The sequence below is a fragment of the Calidris pugnax genome, unplaced genomic scaffold, assembly GCF_001431845.1.
Source record: "Calidris pugnax isolate Ruff unplaced genomic scaffold, ASM143184v1 scaffold141, whole genome shotgun sequence".
NCBI classification, from domain to species: Eukaryota; Metazoa; Chordata; class Aves; order Charadriiformes; family Scolopacidae; genus Calidris; species Calidris pugnax.
The window spans coordinates 2893069-2907830 of NW_015090902.1; the positions used below are offsets into that span (position 1 = coordinate 2893069).

Consider the following 14762-nt stretch of genomic DNA (forward strand, 5'->3'; position numbering starts at 1 on the left):
TTTTTCAACTATGAAACATCTGAATTTTGCATATGAAAAAAGGGGATTATTCCATTTTTATGTCATGGATTAGAAACAGATAAATCCTCAAGATACAACGTCATTGAATTTTCTGTCTATACTTAAAATAGTACTGCTGAAATATTGAGGTGGGGTGATATCAGTAGAATATGAATGCTTCAGAAGTAGTTGGAATGAGTACAGGAAACCTTTTGAAGATACACATTGTTAGCCCTGACATGGTGTTTTGAATCTATTTTTACTTAGGAAAAAATCAGAAATGTGAGTTCATAAATACAGTGTGAGTATAAAACAATCAGGTATTTGTGAGGAGGAGATCTGTACAAAAGAAATTGATCTGTGTTAATGCTAAACTTTAATACACTTTTTATATCACTATCACAAGACCACACAATGTCTTTTGTCTGTGTGCAGGTCTTCTCTGTGGTCCTTCAATGTGACTAATTGCACCTCCATTTTTATACTTACAGAGATTCCATAATGAAATACTTTCTTAAAATTTCATAGCATATTGTTCCTTAACTGTACTTCTTACCTCTATTTCCATACATATACATTTAATCCTTACTGTGGAACCTGAAGTACACAAAATCTAGTCTAATGATCTTGTCTAAAATGTAAAACAAAAGATCATCTCAAATTTAACAGAAAAGATTTTGAATCTTTTAAATATGGTAATGAGGATTTCTATGCTGTATGAACTCTGCTGTAAGAAAGTGCATATGCATGTATGTATAGCGTGTTGCTCAGACAGAACAAGTAAAAGTGGCTCCAAATTAAAAATAAATAATAATGAAAATAAGGTTCTATGAGGCACAGTATATTTGCTATTCAACAAGTATAGATCAGCATAACTTTCCAGATCCTCTTTTTTTCCTTCACTCTAGCTGTGAATTTACCCTCAGTCTTTAGAAAACATATTCACAGCTAGCAATAACAATCAGGTGTGGATTAGTTTATAATTGAGACTTACCAGAAAAGTCATAGAACTCAAACTGCTACCTGGAGATGCATAAGAAAGGTAATTGCTAGCTGTAGGATTAAGTGTCTCCCCCCAGGAGGGGACTTTAAAAGACTGAAATCAGAATGTGCTCTTGTTGGGAAGAGGTTTGAAGCCAGAGGAATAATTTCATTTTATTTTTCAAAAGATCTTTTATAGGCCATTTTACTTTTTTCCTGACTGTGGTAGTAAAATTACGGCTCCCCCCCGACTCACATGAGACATGCAATCGTAGAAGACTAGGAGGAGAGAATAAAATAAAACAGGGAATATTGCATTAATTAAATTATTCAAAACCTCATCCATTTTGCAAATAAATAAGATGACACAAGTGCATGCACATTTTTCCTTTAAAATAAAAAGCTTAGTTTTTTTTAAAAAAGTATTTTCTTGAATTTTTATCAATTTGTAACATTTTCATAAGAAAAATCTTATTTAAATTTTCATAATTTCAATAAAAACTTTTTTTCCCTTCCAATAAATTTTTTTGGAAATGCTTCAGTTTTTCTTTCAGAAAAACTGAAAAAACAATTGTCTAAATATACTGACGATTATAAAATATATTAAATGATTAATTAAAGTAGTTTTATTCCATACAATTCCATATGAACTTTATTGAAGGTAGTGTGTGTAGTTTCTCTTTTGTAAATGTACCAAATGACATGGAAGTAATTTCATCAAATAGATTTTCCTTTACTGTAGTTTATTTATTCTATCTTTTTTTTTCATATTTGTTATGAGAATTTGATTGCTATGGACATACAATATTTAAATAAGTCTTCATATTATATTGAAGAAATATGCTGCCTCACTAATATTAGACTCTTAATAGACTTGATAAAAATGAACAAGAGATGACTTGCCCAGGCTTTTACATCTAAATGATTAAAACAAGAACTTTTATCTTTATATCTTTATATCAGACTCTTTAATTCCTGCCAGTTTATTCAACTTTCACATTCCAACAGCAGAACGCATACACAATATGAAATCCTCAGAGGACAGAATTGACCAAAAAAGCCTTCTGCTTGCACTGCTGTTAGGTTTTCAGCTTGAATTGTTACCAGTGCAAGCAAAACTGGGGGCATTTTGCAGTTGGCCCTAGGCAGTCACCCTGAAGTGGGTGGAAATAGGTTTGCAGGTTACAGCCATGTCATTTTTCACTTCCAGCTACCACGTGATTCTGCTTGGTTCTTATGATGTTTCTTAAAAATAAGCAGAGTAAATTAAACATGACAGCTAAATAAAGAGGCACTCGTATTTTTATAGCTGTCTGCCAAGATGTTGCATGTGTGCAGAGGGTCATGTCGTGAGGCCACGTGAGAGGTCAAGGCTTGCTGGTAATTGTGGATGACTGTCTTGGCGTGGTCCACATCCATACCATCTGTAGCAAGCAGATGTGGAACAAATTCCTCTCGGTGTCTGTGCTGCTCCTTCAGAGCAATGGTTGATTCACTCCAGATTGCAGCGTGCGAATGAAGCAGTATATTTACACTGTGAATGAGAACCACGGAGTTGAAATACAGACTGAACCAATTTGACCATACGAATAGACATAGTCAGCTGCTTCTGTCATGTAACTAACCTTATATTTAGTAAAAAATGTGAAAAAGTTTGCAAGTTATCAAAGGAAGAGTGTTTTAGAATGTTTATCCAGCAGAAAAATAAGAACAGCAAACCTGAATTATTTGAAAATACAGTTTAAGAAATTCGTAGAAGTAATTATAATGCAGTTGGTTGATATAAGAAAAGACACAGATAAGATGATTTAGGAGGTCCTCAGTAGCTCTGCCTTCTTGGAAAGTCCCATAATGAGTATCTGTAATCTAATATTTTGCCCTTTCCAAACAGGGCCGTTCTCATATTTCTTGTATGCCAGGAACAGTTCGACGCTGGAACTATCCTTCTCCTCTCTGCATTGGTATGGATACTTACTTGTTTTTAGTGTATTCTGAACAGCAGTCAGAAGAAACTTCTGGGTTTGTCATGCCTATTGTTCCCTCACTTAATTATGTTTCATTCAAAACTTTTTTGAGTTTCCATTTCTGTCTATGAAATATGGAAAAAAATACAATAGAATTCTCTTTAGTGTATATGCTATTTAAAAAATATTGTGAGAGTGGGCAAATTAGAAAACACAGATATTTACTGTTATTTGGCTTGTCCTGAATACTCTGCTTTGAATCAGGCTCAATCTCTTCAGAAGGGGCAGGAAGTTAACACATTCCATTTCAGCATGCTCAGCTTGGAGAACCTTCTCATGAAGGTTGCAGGTTACGCAGGGAGCCTCGGAGACTTCTCAAAGAAGCAGACGCTCAGTCTGCAGTGGAGAGCAGCAATGAGTCTGAGCCTTCAGGTGTGGGGAAATGGCAAGGAGTTTTAGTGTCCAGAAAAGACTGGCTCTTTTCATCTGAGAAAGCTGTTAAACAATGCTGGGTTAAAAAGTAAAGTTTAAAAAAATTTCCCTTTTAAACACACAAAGACCTTGCCCCACGGATCTGAGTTTTCCTTGTGTAGATAATAATGTTCTACTCTATTGTTTCTTGATTAAATAAGGTTTAAGAAAGTCAAGATTCTGGTGTCTTCTGGCATGATTATTTAAAGAAAAAGCAGGAATGAAGGGGAGAGAAGCACAGCTCCATCATAACATTCTGTCACTTCAGCTTTGAAATATGTTCTTCAGGGAATGCTTTTAACTTTAATATTCAGACGGCAAAAGCTGTTCCTTTTAGCTTCATATCTAAGAGGAATTTAAAAGATTGGGGTGATATCAAGCAATGTTAACATGAAATGATTTGAAAGAGTCGAGTATGGCCTGTATATTATTTTGTATTGACAATTTCTACAGAAGCAGTCACTTTTGATTAATCTGCAAGCATTACACTTCCTTCAAATCAATTTTAGAAATGGAAAATTAATTCAGGATTGTATATTTTGGGGTTTGGGTGGGTTTTTTTCGTGCCAATCATATGTTTCACCTTGTATGTTAAATACAGTTCCTATTTGCAAACAAAGTGCTCATTGATTTTTTTTTCTTTTTTCCTTTAGTTCATGGAATTTTTCTGTCCTGGAAGCTAAAATATCCCCAGGAAAACAAACAAACCCTTAAAACATGACTCCCCTCCCGACTCACACCCTTAAAATGTTGATTTTTCTAGAAATGCAAACGAAAATCTTTTCTCTAAATTATGTTTTTAACATTGCAGGGAGATAGAGATATTTGATCAGTCTGAGACTGATTTCTCAGCTTTTTAATGGAGGTTTTCATATTTTCATTCAATATCTTGTGTGGTCTAACCAGTAGTTTATTATTTTTTTTTCAGTTCAATTATCACAACGCACAGTATCACAATTCTGTTAGCAGATCATACATCACTGTAACAACTGTCATGAAGACTCATAGGCTTTAAAGTAATGATTCTGCAAATAATAAATTTGCTTTATATCATCCTAAATGATGCAAATGGCTTTTCAGTCTCCAAATACATGAATATGCTAAAGAAAAGCATACAGATAGTAAGCAAAGAATGTTTCTGTTATGCAGCTAGTCTATCTTCTTTCTGAATTAAAGAAAGACCTATAGTGGGGTTTTGGTGTTGGTTGGTTGGTTGGTTTGTTTTTGAACTCAAGTTTGGGTTTGGCTATATAAACTAGTAGATGCACAACTGCATCATAGATCAGTGTCATAATTCAGTTTAATCCCAAATTTATTCCTCTGAATTATGAAGCCTGTCTCAACATAGCACCAGACATTTTTGACTGTAATTAGCAAGCTGAGACAATGGGCTACCCAGGCTGTATGAGCAGCTACACAATTACAGTAAAATCCCAGTGAACATATTGCATGAACTAAACATTTTGCTCTAACTTGATTATTTATTTTTTTTTCCTCCTTCATGAGGAATGTTTTGACTGAGATAAATTTCACTGCTTGGGGATCATAGGGATAAAATGGAAAATCCATTTTTTAATTGATCTTATGCCAAATATTATGAAATAATATTATTAAAAGATACAGTGTCTTTCTTTTTTTTTTTTTTTAATAGCTAAATGTGGTGGAACACTGACAAACATGGCTGGTGTGATCCTGAGCCCAGGTTTTCCTGGAAATTACCCTAGTAACTTAGACTGTACATGGAAAATATTATTGCCAATTGGATATGGTAAGTAAATTTAGATTTGAAGAGCAATTATTTGTAATTGTCAAATTTATATATATAAGAATATTCTGATTTCTACTATGAAATAGATTTTGTCCAGTGAATGTATTGTGAACCCCTTACATAATTCTGTGCTATCTTTTGACTTTAAAATGATTGACACTTTAAAAATATATCTTTGTCAAAGCAATTTGTTATTTGGAAAACTCAACCTGGGTCAGAAACTGATTTCAGAGAAAATGAAATCCACTGCGTGAAGGTATATCAGATGGAATAGATAATGTGACTGCTAAATTAATTAGTGGTCTTCTGTTCAATAGCCTTTCATTGTCCCCTAAATGACTTTTCACAGTATTTCTTATGTTCTATGAAAATGGACAAATCCTCATTTCTAACACTAAGACTTTGGTTAAAAACATTCTAAAACTATATTGCAAATACCAGGTAACAGTTGCCAACTCAGAAACTTTCTTGATTTTCTTTAAACCTATTTTCATATGGAAAATCTCTTCACAAATAAATAATAATTAGTGATCATGGATAATAAGGCATCTATAAGTGCATGTATAAAACACAATCCTCTATCATCAGAAATAAAAGAGGAATAAGTTTTCTTGCTGTGAAACATGATACCCCATTCTGTGAATTCTGTGCTAGTGCTCTAATAGGAAAATTAAGTTTAAAAGCTTATTATTAAAGTCACTATACCCATCTCTGGAAGTGAATTTATTTTCTGTGCTTTCCATTGCATTCATGAGAGGGATTTTTGTAGAAAGATATACTACTTACATAGAGTGTATTACATTGAGTTAATTTGTAGCAATACTGTGCTACTATTTAGAATAGTGCCCTGGTAAAACTGGTTCATCATAGTTATGGATAGCCTTAGTAGCCTTAGATATCCTTATAGCCTTAGGATGACCATAAACAGGACATCCTTGGCTTATTTTGGCATTCTAAAGCTACATTTGCAGAAAATAAAAATGATAAGCAATGTTCTGGAGCAATATCATCCTAATTAGGCTACTACAATATTGACTTCTGAAAACAGTCTTTCATATTTCTCAGAGTTCTCCTTTTCTCTAAGCTTTTCCATGTAGACAATGTTTCATGGATTAATTATGTAAGAGTGTCTTGTATCCTCTTATTATCCCTCTCACTTCTCAAAAAGTCTCCAGTAGCGGTAATCCTATAAATAGCTCAAATTACGATTTTAGTTGGCAAGAGATTTAGCAGGTATAAGATGATCATACTGTTGATCTATCATTGCTTTCAAAAGTACTAGAAGAGGACATTCTTTGCCATAAAGTTGCTACAGGGATATTTTTTGCAAAGTCTCTGTCAGATAATCCACAGATAATGTCTTTATACCGGGTTTAAATGTTGTGATTGATGTGGTGTTTCATGGAGAACTTCCACTGCAAATTCATGGATACTATTTTAGTACTTTTTAAATTTTTTCGTATTTTTTATTTACTAAGAGCTGTTTGTCTCCATTCATTCTGTTGTATCTAAATAAATACATTAAATTACTGAAACATAGAAAACATTTCTAAAATTGAATAATGCTCCACGATTATTTTTTTATGATTTTAATGTGGTACTGATTGAGTGAGAATTTGGCACTGTGCAAAAGAACTGATCAAGAGGACACTCATGACCATGTAAGGATTGATTCAAATTCCACTGAAATAATTAAGCTCACAATGACTTTGTCTCTCAGTAAATATTCTTTTTTTTCCATCCATTTATTCAAACTTGTAACTGAATGAAGTCCATGATATTATTGTCTTTGTGCAAGCACATGGGTGTGCTTAAAAGAAGTCCAACAACAAAATTGTGGGAGCTAAATGTGTCCCAAACTATAGTGCTTTCTTCGCTACGTGAAAATGTACCGATCATTTAAAAGAAGACATTACTAAAATCCAAAGATTTTAAACAGATGGGAAGTACATATTTTCAAGTGAGTTGCAGTGATTTTGAAATGATTTCAGGTAGCTGTTAATTGATTAACATTTGTAAAAAAGATTAGCTCAGCTTGGAATTCTCATTATTTAAAGTCTATTCAAGTGAGAGAGGAAATCCTGTTGAGACAGGAGCAGGAGGTAGTATAGTTATAGTTTGACCAGATAATGATTTATTTTCTGTAGCAGTCTTATACTGTATAATTTTATGTAAGAAGTTATTTAGTGTAGAAAACTTTTTTTTTTTGACATATCAAATTGGCAATTGTATAAACTTAGACTTAAGGCTTGAGTGACACATATAGTATGTCTTCTAATTAAAATTAACATCTTTGAAAAATATTTAGAAAAAATAATGTGTATTGTTTGTGTTTAAAATGTGGTCATTTTAAGCAGTTTAAATTTTTTAAGAGTTGATAAATTTAGGTTTACTTTTAAAATACACAGCTTTTTTTATACTGAATATTGACAAATATTCATATAAATTCCTTCTCACTCATTAAATAAGAATGATTCAATATTAAAGGTATTCTGTGGCTCATCAGAGACTATTTCAGAAGGGCAGACTACTTTTGTTTAAATACCTGAACACTGATTTTGACCACATACATATGTCCAACTGAATTATCTGCTTGTCACTTCAGTAACTTACGTATAATCTTAAGTGGCTGCTCATTTCTTTGGAATTTCCATGCTGCTGTCATCCGGTCTCTGATGCGAATCACTCCATTCTGATACTGAAAACACTTCCAAGCTGTTTGGTGTCCTACCCCATCTTAAATCCCGAGAGCATTGTACAATTAGTGACTTGGCTCAAGTCAGACTAACTGTATCGGGCAGCGTATAAGAGATGGCTGATATTGAGACTTTGATAGGTTCTGTATGTGTCTCCTATTGATAGCATCAGAATATTTTTCTTATTCAGCAGCTGAAATACTTGTTTCCATATCTCCCATTCTGCAAAGATGAGAGAAGGTGCTAGAGCTAAATAATCCATGTTCTTACAAGTGCTGTATAACAGTCAGTTTATTTGGTAGTTTATTTAGCTTCTCCTGTAGCAAAAGAAATAATCCATTTTATACAAATGATTACATATCAAACCACAAAAAGGTAAAGAAAGGGGCTATAGAGTAAGGAGGAGTGAATGACTTACCCTAGCTGTTAATCTATAAGGCACTCTCCTGGAATTAACAGTATGTCTCTACTGCTACTTAGGAATGTCAGGCAGAGAGTTAAAGCATTGACTATTTCACATTGCTTTTTGGCTTATTCAGTAATTCTGTTTTATTCCATTCCAGCTAGTCCTTTGTAGTCTATCAGAGCAAGGTAGCCCAAGCAGTGCAGTTGCAAGTCACTTGGTACTACTTGGCTTTTGAACCAGGGGTTCGTCCCCCATCCCTTTTTTGATATTATATATACACATAATTTGAGAAGCCTGAACTCCAAGTCCTTAGTCCACATGAAATAGTGCCAGAACTTAAAAACAGCTCTTTCCATGAGATTATGCTTATACTTCTAACAGTTCAGCACTTTGGGAATCGTCTCTCTCCCTTTCATTTTGTGAGAAAGGCCTGGCTCAACCGCCTGACTGCTCGAGAGAGTTTGTGGTAGATGATCCTGAGTAAGTACCTGCCACCACTCTGGAGTTCACTGCATTTTATACTGCTGTCTATAGAGAAGAATGACTCTAAAGACACACTAGCCCAAGCTAGAAGGAAGAGGAGAAATATATAGGTGTTTTGGGTCAGGAAAAGCAAGGTAGAGTAGACAGGTAGAGCGAGGTAGGTAAACTTCCGCCTCTGAAAGGTCACTCTGTTAGCAATTTTCCTGGGTGGTGATCTGATCCTGAGCCTTTGAGAGACACCTGGCCCAGCTACAGTAATGCTCTTTTGGCAAAGTCCTGACCATGCTGTGACAGAGCGGGAATTGTGATGTTGTGGCCAGTTTAGTAACCTGACAAATATCCGATTGTTGACTTTGTGACTTCATTGGTCCCTTTACATGTTGTTATGATATTTATTGGGAGCCAAAAAATTAGAAGCTCCAATTACTGCAATACTTAGCAGCTATTTCCTTAATGTAAGCGTCTCACTTTGAATGGTAACTAAAATACAAATGCAGTGCCTATAACAATTATTATGACATCTTTTCTTATTTTTTGTATTTGTATTCTGTAACATTAAGCACCCTGAGTTATAAAAACTCCTTTTAATTTTTCTTTCTTTCTTAATGCTGCAGGTGCACACATTCAGTTTCTGAATTTCTCCACTGAAGCAAATCATGATTTCCTTGAAATTCAGAATGGGCCTTACCACACCAGCTCTATGATTGGCCAGTTTAGTGGAATGGAACTCCCATCACCCTTGCTAAGTACTACTCATGAAACACTTGTCCATTTTTACAGTGATCATTCAGAAAACAGGCAAGGATTTAAGTTGACATACCAAGGTAAGTAGGAACTAGCACGACTAACTGTATGTGAAAATTAATAGGAAACGAGGAGACCAGATAACACACATTCTGTATTTAAAAATACATATATTCGGTATTTGAACATGTGAACTTTTGTTGGCTTTTTTCTTCATCTTCATTGTTTGATTGGTTTTTTCCCCATTAGTGACAATAAAATATCATTAATATGTGCGTATTTCTGAAATATTAAAATAGTCTTGCTGAAAACTGTTGAGCCCTGTTGCAGGATCTGAACAGGTTAACAACATGGTATGGCTGGATGAACTCTCATCTAACTGCAGTGAGGGAGCTTTATGCCACCTTATTCTAGGCTGTTCATTTTGGTAACTTGGTTAGTCTATATATTAAAAATAAATGGTTTAAAAACTTTAAAAAAGCCCACAACATAATCAGCTCATATAACGATGCTGGAGAGAAAAAAAATTGAAGTATTTTACAAGGTACTTATTATTTATTGATTTTTTTTTTCCTAATGTGGAAAGTTGCTAATACTGTCATGTTTTATTTTTAAGGTATTAGGATCTACTAGCTAAGTTCACTCTACTGAGCTACTAATTGACATATGTTCCCTCTTTCATCTACCTCCTTTTCCTCATGCTACAAATTTTGGACTTTTGTTCATTAGGAATGGAATATCTTGAATGTGTTTATACAGATAGCACAAATTCTCTCTGTCGCCTCTGAGATCTCAGATTGTGTTAGCCATTTCTGTTGCTGACATTTCTCCTTTGGTAATTCTTTCTAAGATAATCTTATTTTATACCTTCTTATTATTGAGCATGAGTAACTTGCTCAGTACCATTCAGAAGATGTATGAAGTTGTAGTCTAAATTCAAGATATTAATAATAACACTTCTGGAAGTGTTGTATTTCAGTGTATTCACAGTTCCTCTGACGTGCTCTGACAGAAAATGCCAGTGGTTTACAATTAAGCAATTTTAATGACTTCATACAAAGTACATGTTGCTTTTGATCGCTGAGTTTTCCTTTCCAGTCCCACACCTGTTGCCCTTGATATTTAGTTATCTTGTCTTTCAAATTGTCTCTGGATTTTCTTACTTCTTTTGATGCTATACTTGTGGATTTCTCTCTCTTCCTCTTGGCTGGCCTGCAATTGCTGAAACTGGACTTAAAAAATAATTCTTCACTACTCCAAAATGTTTCTCTTTCCTTCTCCTTTCTTCCCTGTTAGAAATTTTGTTTTCCTTTCAATAAGTCAAATGTCAAATAAATCTTAGCTTGATTTGTTTGGATGACAAGACTTACATTGTTGTGATATCTGACTGTCATGCCTCTTGATACACTTCTTTGAAACCATTGGCCAATTTCAGTCAAATTTCACAGTTCCTAGAAATGTTTGGAAAGCAATATTAGTAACGTGAATGAAAGAGTCCTAAAATAGGGCCTTTATTGAGAGAAAAGATGCAGCATTATTCCATAGATATCAGTTCAGTTTGGCTTGTTGGCTACCCAGTTGGAATTTTCCTTGTCACAGCTCATTTCAGTACACCCTGTGTCTTGCCTAACTGCTGTTCATGGGATATAGACATGGGAGGGAGATAAAAGATGAGAGACTGGCATGGTTGTCATATTCAAAATCTTCTTGTGGGCAAAAGGAAGCATATCATATATAGAAAGCTAAGAAATTATTTTTAGTCCAATTAGTACTTACACAGTTAAGTTGTCCCAATCAATTAACACAGAACAAAATCGTAAGCAATGTAGTTGAAATTTTTATGCAAAACTTCTTCCTGTTTACCCCGTTTCTCTGGTATTATAGAATCATAGAATCATAGAATGGTTTGGGTTGGAAGGGACCTTAAAGATCATCTAGTTCCAACCCCCCTGCCATGGGCAGGGACACCTCCCACTAGAGCAGGTTGCTCAAAGCCCCATCCAGCCTGGCCTTGAACACCTCCAGGGATGGGGCATCCACGACCTCCCTGGGCAACCCGTTCCAGTGCCTCACCACCCTCACTGTAAAGAATTTCTTCCTAGTATCCAACCTAAATCTCCCCTCCACCAGCTTAAAACCATTGCCCCTTGTCCTGTCGCTACTCTTCTTTGTAAAGAGTCCCTCTCCGGCTCTTCTGTAGGCTCCTTTCAGGTACTGAAAGGCCGTTATAAGGTCTCCCCGGAGCCTTCTCTTCTCCAGGCTGAACAACCCCAGCTCTCTCAGCCTGTCTTCATAGGAGAGGTGCTCCATCCCTCTGATCATCCTCGTGGCCCTCCGCTGGACCCGTTCCAACAGATCCATGTCCTTCCTGTGTTGAGGACTCCAAAGCTGGACACAGTACTCCAGGTGGGGTCTCATGAGTGCAGAGTAGAGAGGCAGAATCACCTCCCGGGACCTGCTGGCCACACTTCTCCTGATGCAGCCCAGGACACGGTTGGCTCTCTGGCTGCCAGTGCACACTGCCGGCTCATGTTCAGCTTCTCATCTACCAACACCCCCAAGTCCTTCTCTTCAGGGCTGCTCTCCAGCCATTCTCTGCCCAACCTGTATTTGTGCCTGGGATTGCCACGTCCCAGGTGCAGGACCTTGCACTTGGCTTGGTTGAACTTCATTATGTTCACCCTCCCAGGGCTCTTATAGAGGCTTCTGTCTTCAGAACTGCAGAACCAGTCATCAGCATCCCAAGCTCTTTGCTGGGAAACATGATGTTCATGACAGGGATTTCATACTCTTCAGTCTTGGGTTCCACTTGGATCTTTTTTTTACCTGTTTTTCTTACCACAGTATGCTTTTTTGCCAGCCAAACTTTGAAAGTTGCTTTTCCCCAGCTGCAATTACTATAACGGACTATTGTTTGTTAAGCAGTGACTGCTGGGGCTTGTCAGGCCTTTAGCATACATGGTATTTGCAGAGCATAACCTAAAACATCTTAGGTAGTAATCACTTGACTGCTAGCAATTGTTAAAATGAGCTAAAACCAGCTCAGACTAAGGCAAATCCAGACATATGTCAGATCTCTGAGATCTTGCACTTTCAGGTGCATAAATATCATAAAACCTGTAACGTTTTACATTTATTGTGTTTCAAGGGCTTGGAGATGCTGCAGGTAAGGTAAGGTCATCCAGGAAAGGCTTAATCATTGTGATATCTTTTTATATGACTGTAGTGCCCAGATGTAGGTAAACAGAAACTGTATAGATATTAGGTAGATATATAATAATATACATATTTAAAAAACCCAGGCTTTGTTCAGCTGCTGACAAAGCAATGTACTGAATTCATTTATCCGCTTCCAGGTAAACCTAACAGTTACTCCACCAAACAAAATAGTCTTTTGAAGCCTATCAGTAATAAATTACATTATTTCCAAGAAACATATTTCAAAAGTATTTAATCTCTTAGGGCAACTAAAACAGGCATCTTAAATAAAAGGGACCAAATACTTGTCAGGACTAACTACAGGTTGTATGCAAAACTGGATAGTGTATGCCAGTGCAAACAGATTGAGCATCCAGAAACTAAATTCTGCGAACTGGAGAATAAATTTATACTGAATATTTAGCAAAATTAAGCTTTGTCAGTATTTTCGCTTTTGTCAATTTTTGCTATTTCTACAGAAATGAATTCATAAAGCAAAGCAGATGGATCTGAAGACTCAGTATCTTTACACATTTAATAGCTGTTTTTTCAGAGTGCTTCTAATTGATCCCATTTTAGGATGTCCTAATGCACTACAATTGGGACAAAACAGTTCTATAAATAAAAAAAACATTTTCTAATAATGAAATGAATTTGATATACCCTTAAAAAAAAAAAGATAGTCTATAATTGTAGGCACATTCACCAAACCCATTCTAATGTCTTAATGAATATCTTCCAAATGAGGAAGTGCCCACAAGGCTGCATAGCTAAATCCTAGTCTGATTTTTTTTTAAATGCACTTAAGTTTACATTAAAATGGATTTAGGATTAAATTTATCCTTTTACTGAATGGTACAAGGTTGGTTTAATTCAAGGACTGCTTTTTCATGAGTGAAAAAAGAGCCGTTTCTGCTAACTAGAATACAAGTAGTAGTATTAAAGTAGCAGAGTTTTTTTTGCAAGGTAGATGCCTTCTTATAAAGATAGCAATCTAAAAATAAAGGGAGATTGTTAATGGGTTTTTTTATTCATGTTAATGGGTATGCTTATTCAAGCAAACTTCCATGTCATAAAAAATGAAGTTTTTTAGAGATATTAGCATTTTATGAAGGATAAGGCTTTTTGATAACCCCTCATCTCAGGGGAAAGCAAAAAATATGAATATTGTATAGTGAATGATAGAATTAATAATGCTGTTTCTCAGTTTTTCTACTGACTTTCTGAAGACAGAAAAGAACTTATGAGATTGAAGCTTAATATAGCCTGGTATTGTACTCTGAGCACATTATTTTGGGGGGGAAGAAAAGCATATACACACTGAGAACAGTAAAATATTTGCTTCCCGTGCTTGCAAGGAGATAGTGCTGCTTCTTAAGTACTAGCTTGTGAATTCTCACAGCACAGGATTTGAATATACGATCTAAATCTCTTAGATACTGTGTGTTTCTGAATGCAATAAAAAGCTCTAATTACACTCCCTTTCTTCCAGAAGCGCACTCATGGACAAACACAACATGATTTGAACATGTTAATTTGATGACCTCTAATAAGCAAAAAGACAATTATGGTGGAGCTTTTGAGTCTCAGGAATCCTGAACGGAAAAGGGATTGTTGAAAAACTGCTATATTTCTAAAATGGTTTCAGATGATGTCCTAAGGGAGGAATACTAATGGAAAGAAAATAAGATCTTTTGGAGAACTCATAGCAGATTTTTTTCTAACTCATGTGAAAAAACTAAGCTATGTTTTGTGAGTCTAATCCTGAGTCATTGCAGCTGGAAAAAATTAAGTTCTTTTGTGCCTAAGGTAATAAACTGAGGTTCCAGATTTCCAGTCCTGACCTGGGCTGCAGCAAATTGCATCCTGGGCTTCCATAAAAGTCACAGGCTCCTGGGACTAGCAGGTTGAGGGAGGTGAATCTCACCCTCTACTTTGCTCTCATGACACCCCACCTGGAGTACTGTGTCCAGCTCTGGCGCTACCAGCACAAAAAGAACATGAACCTGTTATAGTGGGTCAAGAGAAGGGCTACAAAAATAATTGTAGGG

General features: G+C 35.7%; 1 protein-coding gene across 2 annotated transcripts in view; it reads left to right on the forward strand.

Annotated features, from left to right (window-relative positions):
- Positions 1-14762, forward strand: part of CSMD1 (CUB and Sushi multiple domains 1) — a 1104383-nt gene that overhangs the window by 960770 nt on the left and 128851 nt on the right. For both annotated transcript variants that reach the window (XM_014948981.1, XM_014948982.1), the window contains exons 39-41: positions 2873-2942; positions 5068-5184; positions 9384-9593. In XM_014948981.1, coding sequence (XP_014804467.1) covers positions 2873-2942; positions 5068-5184; positions 9384-9593 — 397 coding nt within the window. The remainder of the gene's footprint in view (positions 1-2872; positions 2943-5067; positions 5185-9383; positions 9594-14762) is intronic.